At 45.3% G+C, this 19642-nt stretch overlaps 1 protein-coding gene and 1 long non-coding RNA gene across 4 annotated transcripts in view; one reads left to right on the forward strand and one right to left on the reverse strand.

The window, feature by feature from the left end:
• Positions 1 to 6682, forward strand: part of ZCCHC7 (zinc finger CCHC-type containing 7) — a 116209-nt gene extending 109527 nt beyond the window's left edge. For all 3 annotated transcript variants that reach the window (XM_080575229.1, XM_080575231.1, XM_080575230.1), the window contains 3 exons: positions 917 to 1012; positions 4695 to 4812; positions 5253 to 6682. In XM_080575229.1, coding sequence (XP_080431355.1) covers positions 917 to 1012; positions 4695 to 4812; positions 5253 to 5701 — 663 coding nt within the window. In that variant the 3' untranslated portion in view covers positions 5702 to 6682. The remainder of the gene's footprint in view (positions 1 to 916; positions 1013 to 4694; positions 4813 to 5252) is intronic.
• LOC308186187 lies at positions 6034 to 19345 on the reverse strand. The gene is made up of 2 exons (XR_013943953.1): positions 16997 to 19345; positions 6034 to 16885 (listed from the first exon to the last, which is right to left on the reverse strand). It is a non-coding gene; the product is annotated as an uncharacterized lncRNA (long non-coding RNA).
• Positions 19346 to 19642: the final 297 nt, after the last annotated feature.

The following is a 19642-nucleotide window of genomic DNA, read 5'->3' on the forward strand; positions in this document are numbered from 1 at the left end:
TCCATGTTGAAAACTAATTAGAATATGTGTGGTTCTTAGAAAAGGTTAAACCCATAGATTTTTCCTCAAGGGGAACGTACTGATGTTTGCATTTGTTTTTCATTGCCTGTTCTATGTATTTATGACAAAAGGAATACCTGAAAAACTGAGTTGGCTTAGTAAGACATTTACACGCCCCTGTTAGCTGGAGAGCTCTCACTGTAAGAAATGGATGAGAAATGGACAAATTACTGTTGATTTTTTTCATTTCCTGTTTGTCACAAATCACTCTTGGATGGGTCATTCTTCTTAGCCTTTCATTACCCTCCTTCTGCTGAGTAAGTGTGAACTGAGTCTGCAACACATATTTAAACCAAGGCTGAAAGGTTTCAAAATATGGTGACCCTACAAATGGGTTCATATTAATAAAAATGGGTATTGGAAGATTTCTGCCATTTCTGCCTATTTTTAAAGCAATGCTGTCATTCTTCTGGAGGATATACAGGAGAACACAGTGGCTTTCACGGTAGATGAATGTAGTGATGAAGATTTAAAGAAAAAAGCAAATCCTCTGACAAGTTTTACCAAGCATTATTAATTTCTTTGAAATGTAGACCACTCCTCTGTGCTCCTCTGGCACCAGTGAGAAGGAAATGCATGTAATACTGAAAGTAGTAGAGTTTCTCATACTTGGCCAGGCAGAACAGTTACTAAGGATGCCTCTTCCCACCTCATTTGTGATGCTCAGGGTTAAACTGTTCTGTATAATTGCAGTAATATGAGCAACTTCATTATTTTTCAAACTTAATATTCCAACAGCAAGCAGGAATATATTGATTTAAGCATAATAAAATTATATTTATGTAATTTTAATTTATTTTTAATTCAGTATTCGGAAAACTGCCAGGCCTAATTCTCACCAATTTCCATCTTACAGACAAAACCAGGACCAATCAAGGCAGCCAGTTCTCACTTTGAGCAGTCGGCTGTAGTGTACTGCTACAACTGTTCCCGGAAAGGACATTTTGGATATGTAAGTCTCAGCAACCTCTACCTCAGTGTTGAGTGCATCCCTGGAGCAGAAATTCATTCCTCTTCTGTAGATCATGAAAGGAGAAAGGAGCTGGAAGAGTCAAGCTAATGCTATACAAAGGGATGCTCTAATGAAACATTTGTGAGTTTGTAATGTTGAAATCAGTGGAGGCCATTGTACAGTGATTTCACACATCTAATTTTAAAGATATAGAGAAAAAGAAAAGTTACTATGTCAGGTTATCAATTTGTTTTTTAAAGCCTAAGTCAAAATTGGACTGTTGGGAGAAAAAATATTCATTGGAAAATGGACAGTTACAAAGCAGAGCTATATTTTTTCCTATTTTTTTCCATGGCTCATGAAGTGAAATAGTAGTGCCTTGCTGCCATGTTCAACATCATGTAAGGTCTTTCGCCACAATCAACCCAACTATTTGAATTTCCATTTTAGGAATTTTCCATTTGCCTGCTTTTGAGGGACCTTAATTGGTAGCTGAATTGAACTTAATGTCAATCTTCTGTAAGGTACGAAACATGGTGGAGGTGGACATTATGAGCAGTAAGAAATGGAGATGTGCTGCATCTTCTAGGATTGGTTCCTAATGTTTATCACCTTTGCTTAGCCTCCCATCATCATAAGTGTAGCTCTGCACCTGCAAATATCTGAAACAAAAATTAGTTATTTTTATGGAATAAGTCCAGCAAACACAAATATTCCAGAAAATTAGTGTTACTTCCTCTTTGAGTGATATGAGGCCGTCACGGACATTATGGTTGTGTTTCAGTTCTCAGAGATGGCTTGGAAGAGCCAGGAAATAAGCAGCTCTTGCAATCCAAGCTAGGTAAGAAATGTGTCAGCAGCCTGACATTACCTGTGAGCACTGCAAGCACTACAGGCACTACCTTGGCTGTGGTGTGTGAGTACAAATCTTCAACCTCAGGTGCAAGGTGTTTCCTTAAGACATGGCTACACATCTGGTGACCGTGTGAGACCTTTAGTCATACAAACTAGCTTGTATTCAAGACTTGAGTCTTGAATACAACCTTTTTTGAAGGATGAAACCTTTCTGAATGACTGAAACCAGTCCTGTTAAAGAAAAACAGAACAAAGCCATTACTAGTAGTATATACACTAAAATGAGCATATACAATAAAAACTGAATTGACAGGCTTGAACAAAAAATGAGACTGATTGCTGGCAATGGGTAAGGAGTGTTTCACTAAGTTCTCAAAAAATGTCATTCGAGGAAAGCAGCAATACATGGTTACAAATAAGACTGCTTTAAAAATAGTTAGTAAATATGTGGGAGGAGATGATAGTCATTACTTGAATGGAAAAGGTAGAAACTGTATAAAATGAATAAGGGCATAAAATGACTCACGGTCAACATTTTATGGCTATCAAAGTTTAAAGAAAATAAAGTAGTATTCTTACTAGCATACAAGGAGCAGAAGTAGCCTCAGCGATGACTGAATGAAAATGAAGAAGTCAGTAATAACACAGAAAGGCAGAAACACTCACCAGATCTTTCAATATGCATGTAGAAAAACATCCAGGGTGCACATTGCATTATATAATGATAACCAAGTATTTGCCTTCAAATCACTAAACCTTCTTTACACAAATGGCTGAAGAAATTGGACTAGAGGGTCTGTGCATTCATCTTTATGGTGATCCAGCTGGACAGGCAATGCATTTGAGATTTGTACCTCTCACTGGCTAAGAAAAGTGAGCTCAAAATCAGTGTCTGAATTCATGCAGTGAGAGTTAAGAGGGAAAGTAAATTAATCAGCAACAGCCTATGGCATTATTCAGGCTGCAGCAAGTTTTTAAGGCAGCAGAGTTAAGGAACTATACAGTACCTGCAGATGTGCCTTGCATTCACATCCTAATATGCCAGGCACACAGAAATTTCTCCTGCAGGTTGGTAGCAGGCTCTCCTTTCCATCCTCTGTATGTTACCTCCAATGGTGAAGACTGACCCAAGAGTATTTAGCAGTACAAAGTGAATGGCAGCAGTGGCAGCTTACTTGGGAGGGAAGGATATAGCAGTGCACAGACATTGCTGAGTTGATTTTTCAGTGAAGTGAAGTAACAGAGGAAAATATGAGTTCTGATTTTGGTGGTATGTGCATTTCATTCACTAATGTATCGCTGTCAACAAATTAACAGCATAAAAAAATAATGAAAAGGCTGTATTTCTGCAGCCCAAGATTTCATGCGGCATCTCAAACACTACATTTCACAGATATCACAGAAAGAAGAATAAATCTTTGCATACTCCTGTGTAAAGCTAATCTGTGTTATCTTCAGTAAGCTCCTTGGCAATGTTTAGGGATAATTTTCTTTCTTTTATTCAAAATAGACAGCTTTGTGCCCTGCCTAAAGGCCACTCTTAAGTTTCATTCACATAAAACACAGGTATTTCAAGTGTCATTTCACTGCTTTCCTTTCCTCTTAAATCTGAAGTGGTAAATGGAGGAACTGGGAAAGGTGAGAGGGGATGTTTCTTTGCAGCACATGCTGGGTGTCCACTACAGCTGAGTGGTTAAGGTGTTTAGAGTGAAATCCAGCCTGTCTTCTAGGGTATGTATATCTTAGATGGATAGCTACTGAGAACAGCCTCAGGTGACAGGTGGACTTGAACACCCTCTCCTAGGTCCCTTTCAGCCTGAATTCACAGCCTGGTAGGGCTGGAGCTTGCAGACACGGGCTCCAGCTTTGAGCTGCCTTTGCTTGTCCGCACTCATCCATGCACGTGGAGATGATCCATTGTCACTTGATCTAACGATACCTTTTTGGCAGACACCACAAAGAGTAACATGATTCTTCATATAATTTCAGCCAAGCAAAGAGCAAATAGAAGCTGAGAAATATGACACACATGAAATGCATTTTTGATGTATTGTGTCTCTGGAAAGGAAAGGGGAAGACACAGGAGGACACACAGGGAAAGGGAGGGCTAGAGGTACAGTATGGTGGAAGTAGTAAACACTGGAAGGAAAGCTTATGGTGGAGACGTGGTGACTGAAAGCTCCTGAAAGTTTCTTGGGAATGTCCAGACCCAGAGTTCATTAGATTTGGGCAGTGTCCAAGAAGAAGAGACATGATACTACAAAGCACGACAGATGACAAGCATAGTCCTGCAGTTCTTGCTGTGTTAAAAGGATGCCCCCATACTTTCCCCTGAAATGATACAACCTAAAAAAGCTCTCCTGCAATTAGAGGTATTTGGCTTTCGAAGAGACAAGGCGTGTGGTCGTGCTATGAGACCAGAGGGAGCAATAAGAAGCGGTGAAAGCAGGTGGTGGTGGAACCTGGTCCAGCTATAGGCAGGATAGCCTTGTTCCCGAGATCTAACAGTGCATTTCCTAATTTGCCTCCTGTTTACTTCACGTTTGCCTCCTTCTAGTCCCCTGCTTTTAAGACTGCTATATATCTGTATTAATTGTGGAAAGACATGAGAATCCTTCCACTTTCTGCAAGAGGACTACAGTTTGTCTCCTGGAATGCATGTTTGTCTTGTATGCAGGAAGGATTGTTGGAACTCTGAAATTCTCAGTGTTTAAAGAATTGTTTGCCACATCCTCCATAGGTACAGACCAGCACCTGCAGAATCCAGCCCATTCCCTTTCCCATAAAACTCAGCCACGTCTATAGTGATTTAAAATGTGTTTTGCAGGAGTGCTTAGAAAAGCGGATGCATGGGAGCACGTTCCCCTCTTCTCCGTTCATCCACTACTATGATGATGAATGCGATCTCAAGAGGAGAGCAAACAGATTAAAAAGAAAGATTGCAGGTACAGAATGTTTGGGGACATACATTTGCTTTTCAGTTCTTTTAAATATTTTCTTTTGTGCTTGCTACTTTCTGAAATACTGCAGGATTATTTTTGTGATTTGAGAAAAGCTATAGGAATTTGAAAATGTAGTCTGGGGTAGTAAAAGAATTGTGACTTTATTCACCTGTGTATCATAGAAATTTATTGTGTCAAAGTAACTAGGTGAGTGTTGTCACATGGTTTAGTTCTAAAAATCCACTAATATTAAAGTTGTAATAATCTAGCAGGATTAGACTGTAATTTGTTAAGATTCTTGTCTGTTGACAGAAAAAAGAAACACCATGAAAAAAATCTGTCAGAGAAAACAGGTGGTTGTACTGACTCTATACACAGAGACAGTTCTGATGGCTTGGGCACTAGGTTTTAGCTTTTCTGAAATAAGCTGATCTGTTTTGCAGAACTACAAGAAGCCGGCCTTCTGCCACTACAGTCAGAGATACCATGGCAGGAAGAAAAACACGGGGGATACATCCATAAGAAAAAGAAAAAGCCTTGTAAAGAACATGGTAAACATAACAAAGATTATGAGTATCACAGAAAGACAAGGAAGTCCCAGGCAGACAAACCCAGAGCAAAGAAACACAGAAGTGATGTTGATAGGGGCCACAAGATGGAGGAGGACTTCCCTAGGGAGTATGAAAAGCAGACATCTAAGGGCAGCAAAAAACATCACAAGTCCATTTTCCAGGCACGTGGCAGCAAGAAAGAGTATGCCCGGGAGTTTCTGGAAGCTGCTAAAAGGAAGAAGAAAAGGAAAAAACAGAAAGATGCTGGTCCTGATATCAATGAGAATTTATTCCTCATAAAACAGAGGAGGAAAAAGTCTAAACAGAAATCCTTCTGCTGATGAGGAAGTAGATGGGCAGCACTGCTGTTTACTAGGTCTGGCTCTGCCTGATTTTATTATTGTCCCTCTTTACACACCAAATTAAAATATGTCTCTGAATCTGGGTGGGCATGCCCAGGTACAAGTCACACAAGAAGCATCCATCCCTGTTCGCAAAAGGGATGCTTTGTCTGTTGTGAACTGTTCACTTGACAGGGAGTTTTTAATGCTCGTGTCTGGAATGACTCACTTTTCAGCAATCCCAGGGTAGGCTGTAAATTTATTTTGTTTGCTTCTAATGGGAGGGAGTGGGAAGGAGGGAGGGTGCTCGTGCAGGGTTTGGGGTTTGATAGGCTTTGTTTCTTCGCTGATGAGATGTTGCTTTACCTGTCAGAGCAGGATCTGCTTCTCAGCAGTGCAGTCCCTCAGACCTGATGCTGCAGGGAGGCTTTCACATTAGAGGGAGTTGGGGAGACACACGGGGATATGTATGTTCTACTCAGTCACTCAGTCCTCTCCAATGCACAGCTGAGTGCATTCTCAGCGCTCCACTTCTGTGCCTCCTGGAAGGTGCTGTGAAATTACAGCCTCGCACTTTGGGACATGCCAGTCTCCACCTCACTCTGCAGTGTGATGCCATAAGTCTGTCACCATCGGTGCCACAGAACTGGGTGCTGAGCACAGGTGAGGTCTGAGTGAGCCCATTCCCTGTCAGTGCTGACTACTCAGCACAGCAGGAGAAAGCAGCTGAGAAAATGGAACAGAGTTTACATCTCAAATATGTCCTTGCTCCCCTTGGTGTGGAAGTTGTTTCTGCAGAAATGAGAGCAGAGCATTAAAAGTGCATTTGATTCCAGACTTAAATGTGTTAAAATTTAGTAATTTAAATTTTTTAAGACAGTTATTTTTGTACTCTGGAGTTGAACAGTTATGTTGTTAAAAGCTTTGTAACAGTAAATGTTTGAACAAATGAATAATCCAAATAAAACTTTACATGAGGGATACCCAATAAATGTTGGTTTGTTCTAGGGTGTCTTGCATTGGCAAGCAGAACTACCTAAGAAGACGGTATCTGCTTCTCTTTCTTGATGTGGAAATACATCATCCTTGACAAGAGATTTTCTGGTTTTCAATAAGATATGACCTATATGTTACTGGTGTATGACCTATACTATACAATAACATCACTTTTGCTAATCAAGAGATAGTAACTAACAGCACATTTTTCACAAAAGTACATGTCATGCCTTACTGCTTACTAAGAAATTGGCCTTTGGCTACCGTTGTGTTTCAAAATTGGAAAGAATTTGTAACTTGTACAGATGCAAGGCTGTGTCTGAGGAGAAGACATCTGAAGGGTAACTACGCTAGAAAAAATTGGGGGCAGTCTTTCTGCCAGTGCTATTTCACACTCCTTGAATTCATCAGCTTTTTTTATGGCAAGGTCCCCACCAAGAACACTAGAATTTCAGTGGCCATATCAATTCCTCTCAGAGGTGTTTGGAGCAGACCTAAACTTACATAATACTTGGGAAGCTAATGCCCAATTTTGCCTAAGTGCGTCCTTCTTGGCAACTGTGATTCTGTGAACTGAAATTTATTTTTGCCTAACTTCATCCGTTACTTGATTGAAAACTTTGTTTTGTTATTTAAAAAATAAATCACATTTAGCCCTAATTTTAAAAAATAATAAATCCACTCCTGAAAAGACTTGCCCCTAACATTGAAACTCATCCCATCTGTTGTGTTTTGCATCCCTTTTTACTTATGAGTTCACAGTTGCATTTGAACAGAAGTCTCCAGCAGCCTTGAACTATAACAGCATGCAGACTGGTAAATAGGGAAGAAGAGTTGTTTTGGATTAAGTATTGAGGTCAACTCCAACTTTTCCAATGCGTCAATTTAATGACATGGCCAGCAAAGTCATCATGAGGTGAGTAAAAGCTCAGGAGACTGTGTCCTTGCAATTCTGTCCCTTAGCACTTCTTCGGACAGAAGTGTAGGGTATTCCCACAGGAAATTCTACAGAAGATGGATGGCTCAGACATCAGGAGTTACCCCTGTCTGGGAGTATGTAACAGGCCTGTACATCAACAGTGCCCTAAGGGTGACTGTATGACTGGTCTCAGAATATTGCATATTTGGTTGTTCTACCTCTAGAGATAATTAGAAAACACATAAGTACAAAAACAGAGAATGGAGAACTGCCCCTAGCTGTGGTTAGGTATATTTTAGGGAAGCCCCCACAATTATTTTCTCCACTGTTTTTGAAGCAAATTTCAGTAGTGTGTTTGTTTGTTTGTTTGTTTGTTTGTTTGTTTGTTTTTCTGCTGGCTTGGCTTGGCTTGCTTTTGGTCTAATATAAAAATGACTCAGTGAAATTGTGGCTTCATCATTCTATTCACTGTACAATATTGTGTCCATGCTCTGGAGGCTTTTCAGGTACACCATGAAGAACATCAAGAACAGGGAGTTTTCTGTTTCATTCCCACAAAACTGAAGCAGCTGTGCTTCCAGCAGTGTCCAAGAGACAAAGGAGAAAATGGCAAACTGCAATAGCATCTAAGAGAGGGAGATGAGTCCTCAGTCTGTTTATGAGGTGTTTTACAGGTGCTGTGTTGTGTGTTGTAAAAGGAAGTAGACAGTCACTCTTAACCATGAACACCAGAGGGATGTTTTTCTGGTGGTCACCTGGGTAGCATGCCTCTTGAGATGTTCCCCATGGAGATCTCTGAGCCTCTGCCTCTGAATACCCTCACTCCAGTATTCAGTCCCTCATTTGCTAAGAAACCTGCTAGGAAGTGCAATGTACACTTCATCCAGGCGTTATGCAATGGCCTAATGTGCTGACGTGTTAGCAGTGTCAGAGGTGACTGGCAATGGAACAATGCTATACGTTGAAAACTCTCAACACTTTTATACTCAAAGTATAAAAGTATACTTATATATATAAAGTATAAAAATATTAATACTGCCATGCTAGTAAGGCTGCTATACACGTTCTTTTTATCTTTTGTATATTTATGTTAAAGTAATTTGTAATTTAATTAATTAATAAGAAGAAGGGAAGAGCAACTGATGTCATCTACCTGGAGTTGTGCAAAGCATTTGATACTATCCCACTCAACATCCTTCTCTGTAAATTGTAGAGACATGAATGGACGAGTCAGTGGATAAGGAATTGCCTGGATGCAGCTCTCGGAGAGTTGCAGTCAGCACGTCAACGTCCAGATTGAGACCACCACCAAGTGGTGTCCCTCAGGGGCTGATACCAGGACCAGTATTATTTAACATCTTTGTCAGCGAGGTGGACAGTGGAACTGAGTGTACCCTCACCAAGTGTGCCAAAACCAGCAAGCTCTGTGGCGTGGCTGACGTGCTGGCAGGAAGGGGTGGATGCCTTGGCAGGCCTGAGAGGTGGGCCTGTGAGAACCTCATGAGGTTCAAGGCCAAGTGCAAGGCCCTGCATCTGGGCTGGGGCAATCCCAAGCACAAATCCAGGCTGGGCAGAGAATGGATTGAGAGCAGCCCTGAGGAGAAGGACCTGGGGGTGTTGGTGGACAAGAACCTCACCATGAGCCAGCAATGTGTGCTTGCAGCTCAGAAAGCCACCCGTACTCTGGGCTGCACCAACAGCATGGTGGCCAGCAGGGCGAGGGAGGGGATTGTTCCCCTCTGCTCTGCTCTCGGGAGACCCCACCTGGAGCCCTGCGCTCAGCTCTGGGGCCCCCAGCACAAGGACATGGAAGGGAGTCCATAGGAGGCCACAGAGATGATGAAGGGCTGGAGCACCTCCCCTGTGAGGACAGGCTGAGGGGTTCGGGGTTGTTCATCCTAGAGAAGAGAAGGCCCTGGGGAGACCTTATAACAACTTTCCAATACCAAAAGAGGCCTACCGAAAGGCTGGGGAGGGACTCCTTGTCAGGGAGTGTAGGGATAGGACAGGGGGTAAGGGCTTAAAACTAAAAGACAGTGGGTTTAGATTAGATATAAGAAAGAACTTCTCTACTATGAGGGTGGTGAGGCCCAGGCCCAGGCTGCCCCGAGGAGCTGTGGCTGCCCCATCCCTGGCAGTGCCCAAGGCCAGGCTGGATGGGGCTGGGGGCAGCCTGGGCTGCTGGGAGGTGTCCCTGCCCATGGCAGGGGGGTTGGAATTAGAGGACCTTTAAGGTCCATTCCAAACCTAACCAAACTATTCTATGATTCTATGATAATGGAATATTTATGTTTGATATATATAGTATCTATACACTGATATACAGTATCAGGGACAGCATTGTGTTTAAGAGATATAGATGTCTTCAGGTTGCCCGTGTGCAATTTAAGGTGGTATTCTGATGTGAAATGACTGAGGGTGTTCTGTGACTCTTCCCTCTAAAATTAAGGTGCGTGGCTACTGTAACTCAGCCAACCTGTTTTACCTTGGGACTCTTTTATGGATTTTTTCAAATTCGTGTATGTGCTATTGAGCCCGAAATGTTTTGGGAAGCTAAGGGTGAAAAGTTTAAGCATGGTTGGTAACTTATGCAAGTGCTTGGGTGAACCCACAGAAGCCTGGCAGTACGCTGTGTCCTCTGTGGCAGTGAATATTGCAAGCATCAAATCATATATTTGTGTGGAGAGCATTTCTGGCTTTCTCTCTGACTACAGCAGCTGCCCTGTCCTGCAGATGTCTAGCCTGGCTTTTGCTGCGGTAGATGTCTGTTGTGTGTGGTTGCAAGACAGTGAGTTAAAGCACAGAGAATGTGGGATATTTGGGACCATGGGAAGAGAAAAAGGTGAAACAGCAAAATTTGGAAACAGATGGGAGCTGGATGAAAAAACTCCCTCTAGCAACAGTGCAGATTGAAGGCCAGGAACTGACAGGGAAGTGAGGCTGCAGTGAAGCTCCCAGGCTGAACATGAGACAGAAAAGCTGTAGCAAAAGAAACAAGACAATACAGCAGTGTATACAAAGTGGAGTATTAACCACAGTTCCATTTTGGTCATGGCAGGTTAAGATACCAGCCCAAGGACTGACTTCTGTCAGGCATGGCACTTCGAGACAGAGCAAACTTGCTGCATAGTGGCTAGAATCAGAGGGTCCAGATAATGCAGCTAGCATAAAAAGACTGAAATGGATGAGGCACTTTTATTTATTTTTATTTTTCCCTAGAGAAAAGGAGGTGTGTAAATAACACACAAAGGAAGACAGCCTTTCTTAACATGGGTGAGTAGGACAACAATACACAGTCTTAATATACAGTGAGAAAGGTGTAGATAAGACACTAGGAAAAAAGACCTTAAAATGGTAAATAAAGGTAGCAGAGGACTGCAAAGGATTGTCTGAGTCGGGCATGGAGTCTTGCTGGCATGGTTGAAGTAGGAGTTGGAAAAACATAAGCTGGAGGAGACAGAGCAGATTCATCCTGCCCTCTCTTCCACATCAGCAGCAGTGTCCTGCTCTGCTGCTGGGCAGAATGGGGTCAGACACGTCCATGGCCAGATACTACTGGAATTAATAGTAGTAGAACCAAGACAGTTTACATCCCACCAGGTGCACTGGACTGTCATGTCTGCAATAATTGGTCTCCAACCTACGGTAGCACTGGGCTGCCTCAAACTCATTTCCTTACATATCGTAATCAGTGTATTGAGCTCCAGCTTCGAAACCTTACCTCACACTGAGCACGGGAGCCTTATTACACGTGGAAGAATGTAATAAGACAAGAAGGATTTCTCTCATGCCAGCCGGCAGGACTGTAGCAGGAACCATGCTTCCCAGGAGATCGATGTGTTGGATGCTGTATACACCCAGCCATGAGTGAGTCTGTTCCCCCACAGTCAACAAACTCTATGTGGACAGGTAAGGAAATCATTTTTGCTTACCTGCTGGGGAACCCATACCAAGAGTGTCCGGTCTATGTGCTCGGCTTTTCGTGGCTGTGCTGCAGGGCTCCATTCATGGGTCTCTTCCTTGTGCTACTTGAAACAAAAAAGTTTGCATTCAGCACCAGCAGGCTGTCGCTGGTAATCGGTGCCTCCCGTAACTATCAGTAGGTTTTCTGTCAAACAACAAATGAATTTTACAGAACTTAGTGCAAAAATAATAAAGGTGAAAACGTTTTTGGATTAGATGAAAAGGACACGATAAGGAACATGACAAAAAGGGTTGATGTATTTTCTACCACCAAAATATTGCTACATTAGGGACTAGTGAAAGGAAAGCACAGCATTAAAATCCTGTTCTGTACCAGGTGACTTGAAGATTGGGCTACTTTCATCAAGCTCCATTTTATCCTATTAAACTAAAATGTACTTCAGCCTGTCATTCCTCCCACCTGCTATTTTTTCCCTCCTTAAAGGAACTGTCACTCTTTACTCCAGAGATGCCTGGGAGTGCAAAACATGCTTATCCCTGGAGAGGACAGTGTATCAAGGTCACAGTTGATGTGCACTGGTAAAGCAGCATAAGGAAACCTACATTGCGTGAATAAATGGCTGTAGCTCAGCCCAGACTGTGTGGAGGAGACAAGATGGATGGATCAAAAGGTCAGAGTCTTGTTTGGTAATGGGGGCAGTTGTCCCAGGAGTGACGAGGGGAGAAGAGAGTATTTGGTATATCATTTGTTGCAGTCACTGCACAGCAATGTTGAAGAAGGAAGGACTACTGTGATTTGAGGTGCACGTCTCCACAGGATACTTGTGTGCATTAGAAAATAATTAAATGTGTCTTTGTAACAAAGTCAAACAGAAGGTTGGCTTCTTTTTCAATCTTTTTCCCTAAAGTCTGCTTAAAAAAATATTGTGTGGGTACGTATAGATATTTATATATTTATATATGTACATAAAAGCATGAGCTATCATAGAATCTGCTGGGAGTCATTTAACCAAGCATGTCTGAGCTACACCGTGACACAGCTGCTGGCTGCAATGACCAGCATTTCAGATGACAAAAACCACCCCATGTGCCCGCACACCACTGGTGATGCCTGGGGTATTGTAGCTGCGTCCCTGCCTGGTGCTATCATGCACAGCCCCAACGTCTGAAAGTAAAGGCTAAAAGGTGACCCGCTCCGATGTCACCAGCGTCGTGTGTGTCTCCAGCCAGGCCATCAGGGAAACACCAGGCATGAGCAGCGTCCTTCTGGAAGCAGTGCCAGAATTTGGAGAACTACACCGCTGAGGTGCAGAGTCACGTCATGGCCTGACCTGAGCTGTGCTACCTCCTCCAGGCTGGCGCTGTTCTGCCAGCGCCATCACTGAGTAAATCACAGTAGTCTTGGCCCTGTCTTGGCCCTGTCTTCTCCAAAGCAACATCGCATTTGCTAAGTCATGGAATCATGGAGCGGTTTGGGTTGGAAGGGACCTTACAAACCACCCAGTTCCAGCCCATGCCATGGGCACGGATGCCTGCCGCTAGACCAGGCTGCCCCCAGCCCCATCCGGCCTGGCCTTGGGCACTGCCAGGGATGGGGCAGCCACAGCTCCTCGGGGCAGCCTGGGCCTGGGCCTCACCACACTCAGAGGGAAAAATTTCTTCTGAATATCTAATCTAAATCTTGCCTTTTTTCAGTTTAAAACCATTGCTCCTTGTCCCATCGTTATTGGCCCCCTTCCGTCTTTGCTGTAAGACTTCTTTCTATGTTGAAAGGTTCGCAGTGAGGTCTCCCTCTTCTCCAGGATGAACAACCCCAACTCCCTCAGCCTGTCTTTTTAGCAGAGGTGCTCCAGCCCCCCATCACCTCTGTGGCCCTCCTCTGGACTCATGCTAACACTTCTGTGTCCTCCTTGTGGAGGGGCCCCAGAGCTGAGCGCAGGGCTCCGGGTGGGGTCTCCCGAGAGCAGAGCAGAGGGGGACAATCCCCTCCCTCGCCCTGCTGGCCGCCATGCTGTCGGTGCAGCCCAGGCTACGAGTGGCTTTCTGAGCTGCAAGCACACCTTGCCTATTCATACCTGATTTTGCAGTATCGCTAAGTCGTTCTCTGCTGGACTGCTCTCCATCAATTCACCATCCAGTGAGACTGTTTGCCCCTGGGAGGTCCCTGCATCAAAGCTTTGGCTCCTGAGCTACTTGCAGCGTCAGGGTATCACAGCACGGAGATGTGTCCCAGTCCTGCCCAGGCAGAGGCTGCAGTGTGGGCCGGTGGGGTTGAATGTCCTGATGTTGCCCAGATGGATGCTGAGGATGAATGCTGGCCCCCTCCCAGGCTGGTGGGATGAGAAGGGAGGGATTATCTCCCTGCTTTATTGGTGCGGAGTCAAAGCCTGGTCAGATGCTTGCGCCCAAGGCCTGCCTGCATAGCCAGGAACCAAGAGCAGACGTGGCCCCAGCCTCTGTTAATGCCATCACTCAGGCAAGAGCTACACCTCTGGCTCTGCAGACTTGGCTGAGCACACAGAGCTTTCAGTTCTCCGTCTCGGCCAAGAAGTTGTACCTTTCTGAGAGTGATTTGCATAGCGTTAGGGGGCTTTGCTGTGCCTTGCAATGGAGCTCACTGGCTTGGGTCTTCTTCATTAAACATAGCTCAGAGGACAATGGTGCCTCCCCGCTTCAGAAACCCTAAGACCTATTTGTCTGACTAACACTTCATTTTGTTTTCAGACTAGCCAAAAAAGAAAAGGAAAAGGACTATTTCCCACCAGGGCACAGTAGGACAGGTAAAAGCCATGCTGTTTCAGGACCATTTTCTCACTATGGCACAAAAAGCGGATCTGCTGCGCTGGTTTTGTCCTTCTAAAGCCTACATGCTTAATCCCCCCCTCAGAGGCAGCAGAGTTGGGGTCTGGGTCACCTGGACAAGCTATTGAGCTGATCCCAAAAAGCAGTGGGTATAACTGCACAGTGGTGCTTCAGAGAGCAGGGCAAAAATGACTGATTTCACATCTTGTCATGTTGTTTCCTCAGCTGCTCTGGACTAGACCCATGACAACCAAAGTCCTGCCCGTGGCCACCTGGCTAGCCCAGCAAACCTTAGGACTGATCTTACTCTTACCAAATGACAGCTTTTGTTCCATCTGCAGTCAGTGAGCAGCTCTTCCAAGAGGGCTAAGTTTTTGCCCTGAGATCCAACCAGTGCAAAAATCAATCCAAAATTCAGTTATCATGGGTTGGTGGACTGGGAGGTCTCAACGCATCAGGTTTAACCAGCCCAATCAGCAAGAAAGGGCACTACCACGCTGCCCTGTTTCAGAGGCACCTTTTAGACAGGAACACATATTTCTGCCAGCAAGTCAGCAACAACACACCAGAGGCTGTCCCTCTCCCAGAGTTAAATCTGCATCACCTGTAAAGAGATTTTCGTCTTCCTCACCCATTCCTTGCAGATGCTCTTCCAAACACCCTCACCTCCCTCTCTTGCTACAGGTACTGCAGTGAGGGTGCAAAGAGCATGATCCAAAGCCAGCAAAGGGACTGTTCTTGATTTTAAAACAACTGAATTTGGCTCACACTGTGTGCATCTGCTTGGAAGATTATTTGAGGAGTGAATTGAAATGATAATCTGAATTAAAGATTGTCCCCTCTTTTGCTTCAGTGGAAGCATCACCCAACATTACGGAGAACAGGCAGCTTCTTTAGGGATCTTTGGCAGAATGAGGGCTGGCCACAGGTTTGTGGTTATAATTATAAAAAATAATAATATTAATAATAACAATCAGCATATTTTATTATCCACAATTTCCAGCACCTAGCATGGCTTACAGCTGCACAGAGTTTCTAGAACTACAGTAGAATCACTCGTTACACAAGCTTTTCAGTCACCCGGACCCCTGCAGATTGGGTCAAATTCTTATCGAGCAGTGCAAGATACAACCATAACCTAGACTCAGGCTTTATGTAAAAGACCAGCAGTCACCCAGTCACTGCTCGGAGGAGGAAGACGACAGCGGAGGTGCCCCTGTTCACCAGGGGAGCACAGGTTTTGCCGTCCAGCAGCAGCTCCAGTCTAAGCCCCCCTTAGGGCTGGTAGCTGCCTGCTTCTACAGACAGCGCTCCCGGAGCTGTTACGCTTCCCTGTCCCAGGACCAGTGTCACCATCTCCTGCCAACCCCGCATGTGGGCCTTGGTACCAGCAGTGGGCCCAAGCGCCCTGTCAGTGTGTGCTCTCCATACCTCCCGAGGGCTCAGCACCCGCGTCTCGATGACACTAACGCCCTTTGTCACCCTGGCAGGGGGCATCCCCGCAGCCTGCAGCCGGGGGGGGGGAGAGAAGGGGGCAGGGGTGTGCGTTAACAGCCTGCTTACACGTTATGGATATTCGCTTTATCGTTAGTCATGCTAACCACACTGCTGGTGTCAGGAGCAGGGTTACTGGTCATGCAAGCCTTCTCAGGTGTCCTCCGGCTGGGAACCTCTCTGTTCAGGAGGTATTAAACAAGGCAAAATACCACACTTCAAGCCAACAAACGAGTGAGGGAAGCTGCCCACACTGATGAGGCTGCTCAATGAACTGCTGCTACCATTGTCATTGGATGCAGTTTCTAAAGCAATGCTAAAGCAAGGGGACTAACATCATCATGAAAGCTTGTCTCCAGCACTGTGACTTCCTAATCAGTAGGTCCTCTAAAAATTCATTTTTATCATGTTCCTTAGGGCTTAGGAAGAACATAAGCTCTAAGAAACCCACTGTGTGAGAAATTCAGTACATGCTGAAGCAGGCCAAGCAAAGCTTTTATCCTCCCCGTCCTCTTTGCTTGCATGTTAAGAGATTTCTATTGAACTCCTGGTGGATTTTCTATGCACTATGGTTTTTCATTTTGTCTTACAATTTTTCCTTTAATGATTTACTTTCAACAAAAGAACAAAGTCAACATCAAGCTATAAAATAATAGCAGTATATTTTTTAAAACATACCCACACATTCTGCACTTTAAAAATTTTTGAAATATGTTTGAAAGGTAAAGGTAAGTGTCACTACCTAAACTGCATGCTGTGTGAAGATTATACCCGTCCTCAGCATTGTTGGAGTGCTGACTTGATACCTAAGAAGTCCTGCTTCTTTGTCTTTCACATGGATGGGGAAAAGCCACAGGAAGTTAGATTAATGCTTAACCTGTGAGTGCCTTGACAGGTAAATGTACTCACAGTAGTGTGGGTGCCTGAGGAACTTCCAGAAGAGTGCCAGTGCTGCTCCATCCGCAGTCTGTAGAGAAGACTGAACCAAGACACACGCTAGTGGCTGCACATCACCTCCACTTGTGGCCTCTGGCATGGATGAAGATGTCCTGGAGAGGGAAAGAAAAACTCATCGCATGGGCATAGTCTTCCCAAACCCTTTGCGGTAACAGGAATGCACCACTGGCAGCTTGCACAGCTCACCAAACAGACTGCCTCACCCTCAGCGGTGCTTCCCAGGTAGGAGACCCACTGCAGCAGTGGGAAAAGCAGCAGCCACCCAGGTGGCAAAAAGAGCCCCACAGCCAGCTGGAGGGATAACCGTGGCAAAGCAGAAACCTGTTTAGTCCGTCTCACGGAGACCACGGCACAGCTGTGCATCCCCCCCCAGCTTCCAGCTGGGTGTGCTGGGGACACAGAAGGTGCCGACCGAGAACACGCAGTCCCCAGGCTCTGCGCCACCTCCCAGCTGGCCTGGGTTTTGTCTCTGTGCCCCATGTAATGCCTGGCTGCGTTCACTGGTACAGATGCAGACTCTCAGACGGTTACAACTGGCTGGGGCACTGCGAGGCATGGCAGCCAGTAATTGCACTTTTTTGCATTGCAAAATGATTATTAGCACCTCGGTTCATTATCAAAGCAAATTTAATTTTTCAATGTAAAGGAAGCAGTTGTATTCATAAAGGAAACACTGTTTATATAGCCAGAAAAAATTAATTCATGACAAATGTAAGGAAAATTAATAGTCTTTAACCAGGATAATATTTGACTGTGTCTAATTGTGCTTTGCCAGTTAAAGTACACTATCATCTTTACGAAGTCCTGACAGAGATTCCTGCAGAAGCATTTTACACTTCTGATGAAACTGCATTTAAACATTTTTTTTTTTTTTAATTAACCTTGTACCAGTCTGGTTGAATCATATAAAAAATGTTGCGGAAACTCAAAATTCTCTAGTGTATTTGTGCATTGGCAGAGGCATTGTGTACATTCAGGGAGGTCTTGTCTAATCCAAACCTGTTCAGGCAGAAAAAGAGAAAAAGGAGAGGAGGAAACAGCGAGGGCAGAATGGCCATGAAGAGCTCGTGGCTGTAAGCCCACACTGGCAGAACCCTAGTTCTTAAAGAAGAGGCATACATGTGTGTGAGAAGGAGGGTGGTAAATCAGAACAGGAAGTTGCCAACACTGGGGGCTGTTCTGCATTGCTCTTTGAATGGGAAGCCAAAGAACTGGGGTGGGCTTTTCCCTGTGGGTTCTGATGGCCCCAGACAGCTGCGCCTCTCTGTGGGCTCCTGCTGGCCCCGCTGTCTTTCTTCACACTACACAGAAAGGGAGAGCACCACCACCTCATCACAAAAGCCCAAAGGCTCCTCACCAGGCACGTACCCAAGCACGTTCAGTCAGGGCAAGACAAGCGCCCAGGTGATTTCACCAAGCAAGGATCCCCTGGCAGATCTTTCTCTAGTCTGACCTCGGTGCACGGCACCTGCAGGCAGGGGTGGCAGCAGAGACCCCAAAAGTGGAGGATTCAGCAGGCACCGTGGGGATCGAGGTAGGGTGGCATCTCACAGACACAAACATGCAGGGATTGACAGTTGTCCCCAGAAATTCTCTGGCAAGCACGTGCTGACACACGACATGTTGAATGATCGGCTGCTTTCACGTAGGAAGAACAGGTTCAGAAGAAGACGCACAAACACAAACAAGGTTTGACATGCTGTCTTGGGTCAGAACAACTGAGAGCACGTATCTGCCTGGTTCTGTGAAGATTTCCACAGCCCCGGCTGGGGCCCAGACCCTCTATGGCACCAGCTGTCCTCATCTCTTGGACATCTTTTGAGCAGATACAATGCCCAAGAGCAGGAGGACAGCTGCATTTTCATGTGCAGAAATCCCAGGTGCAGACCCCGACGACAAGCTACCGGCTCATTAATACATTCCCTGTTATGCCTGGGAGCAGGTCAGGCAGAGAAGCCAGATACAATACTCCCACTGGTCTCACTGGGTCTGTGTAGGTACTATGGCATTCTCCAACACTTTTCCACCAAATTACTTACCAGACCTTAGGGTACCCAGTGTGTTTACAGCGACGTGTAACTCTGAGCCAGCCCTGGGCCATAGCTGCACCTCTACCTGTGCATTGTCTGCTGGCTGCCGCTGCTGCCCAGTGCCTGAGCAGGACACCACTTGCCTGGGTCTTCCTGGTGGTGTATTGATGCTGCCCATGCAGGGGAGACTCTGAGGCCCGCAAAGAGGAGCTCCAAAGCCGTAGTGGAGAGCCTCCATGCCACTCCTGATGAAAGCACTGGGAAGGCAGGACAGAACCCTCACTTTCCTTGTGGGATGTGGATGGTGCAGAGGGAATACCTGCCCCCTGTGCCCTACCCTCAGCCCCACAGACAGTCCTAGCCTCCCACCTCGCCACCGTGCAGCTTGGCTCAGCTCTCCTCAGGACAGCTTGGAAACACGCCATCTTTTCAACTCAGCCTGCCAACTTGAAGCCAATTTGCATTGGATAATTATTTTCAATTAAGTGATAACAATCCTGTTCTGAACAGAAATAATCTTGTCCAAAGGCCAAACAGTTTATCCTGTCTCGGAGACGAGGCTGCAGCTTTGTGAAGGTGCACGTCAGTGTCGGTGCCGTTATCATCTCTGCTGTGCTGAAGGGTGCAGCCCCATGCTCAGGGAGGGCTGCACAAAACCCCATGTGCTAATTCAGCCTTCTTAAAGTGGCCCACACTGGTAATCGGTCCACGCTCTGGGCCTTTAGCAGGACCTGCCTCTTCCACGCAATGCAAGCATGCAAGGTGACCCCTTCTGCCCCCAGGCACTGCAGTGATCTGAGGGTTGTGAAACCGTGGTGG

The sequence above is a fragment of the Anser brachyrhynchus genome (genome assembly GCF_964034855.1).
Source record: "Anser brachyrhynchus genome assembly, chromosome: Z".
Taxonomy (NCBI): Eukaryota; Metazoa; Chordata; class Aves; order Anseriformes; family Anatidae; genus Anser; species Anser brachyrhynchus.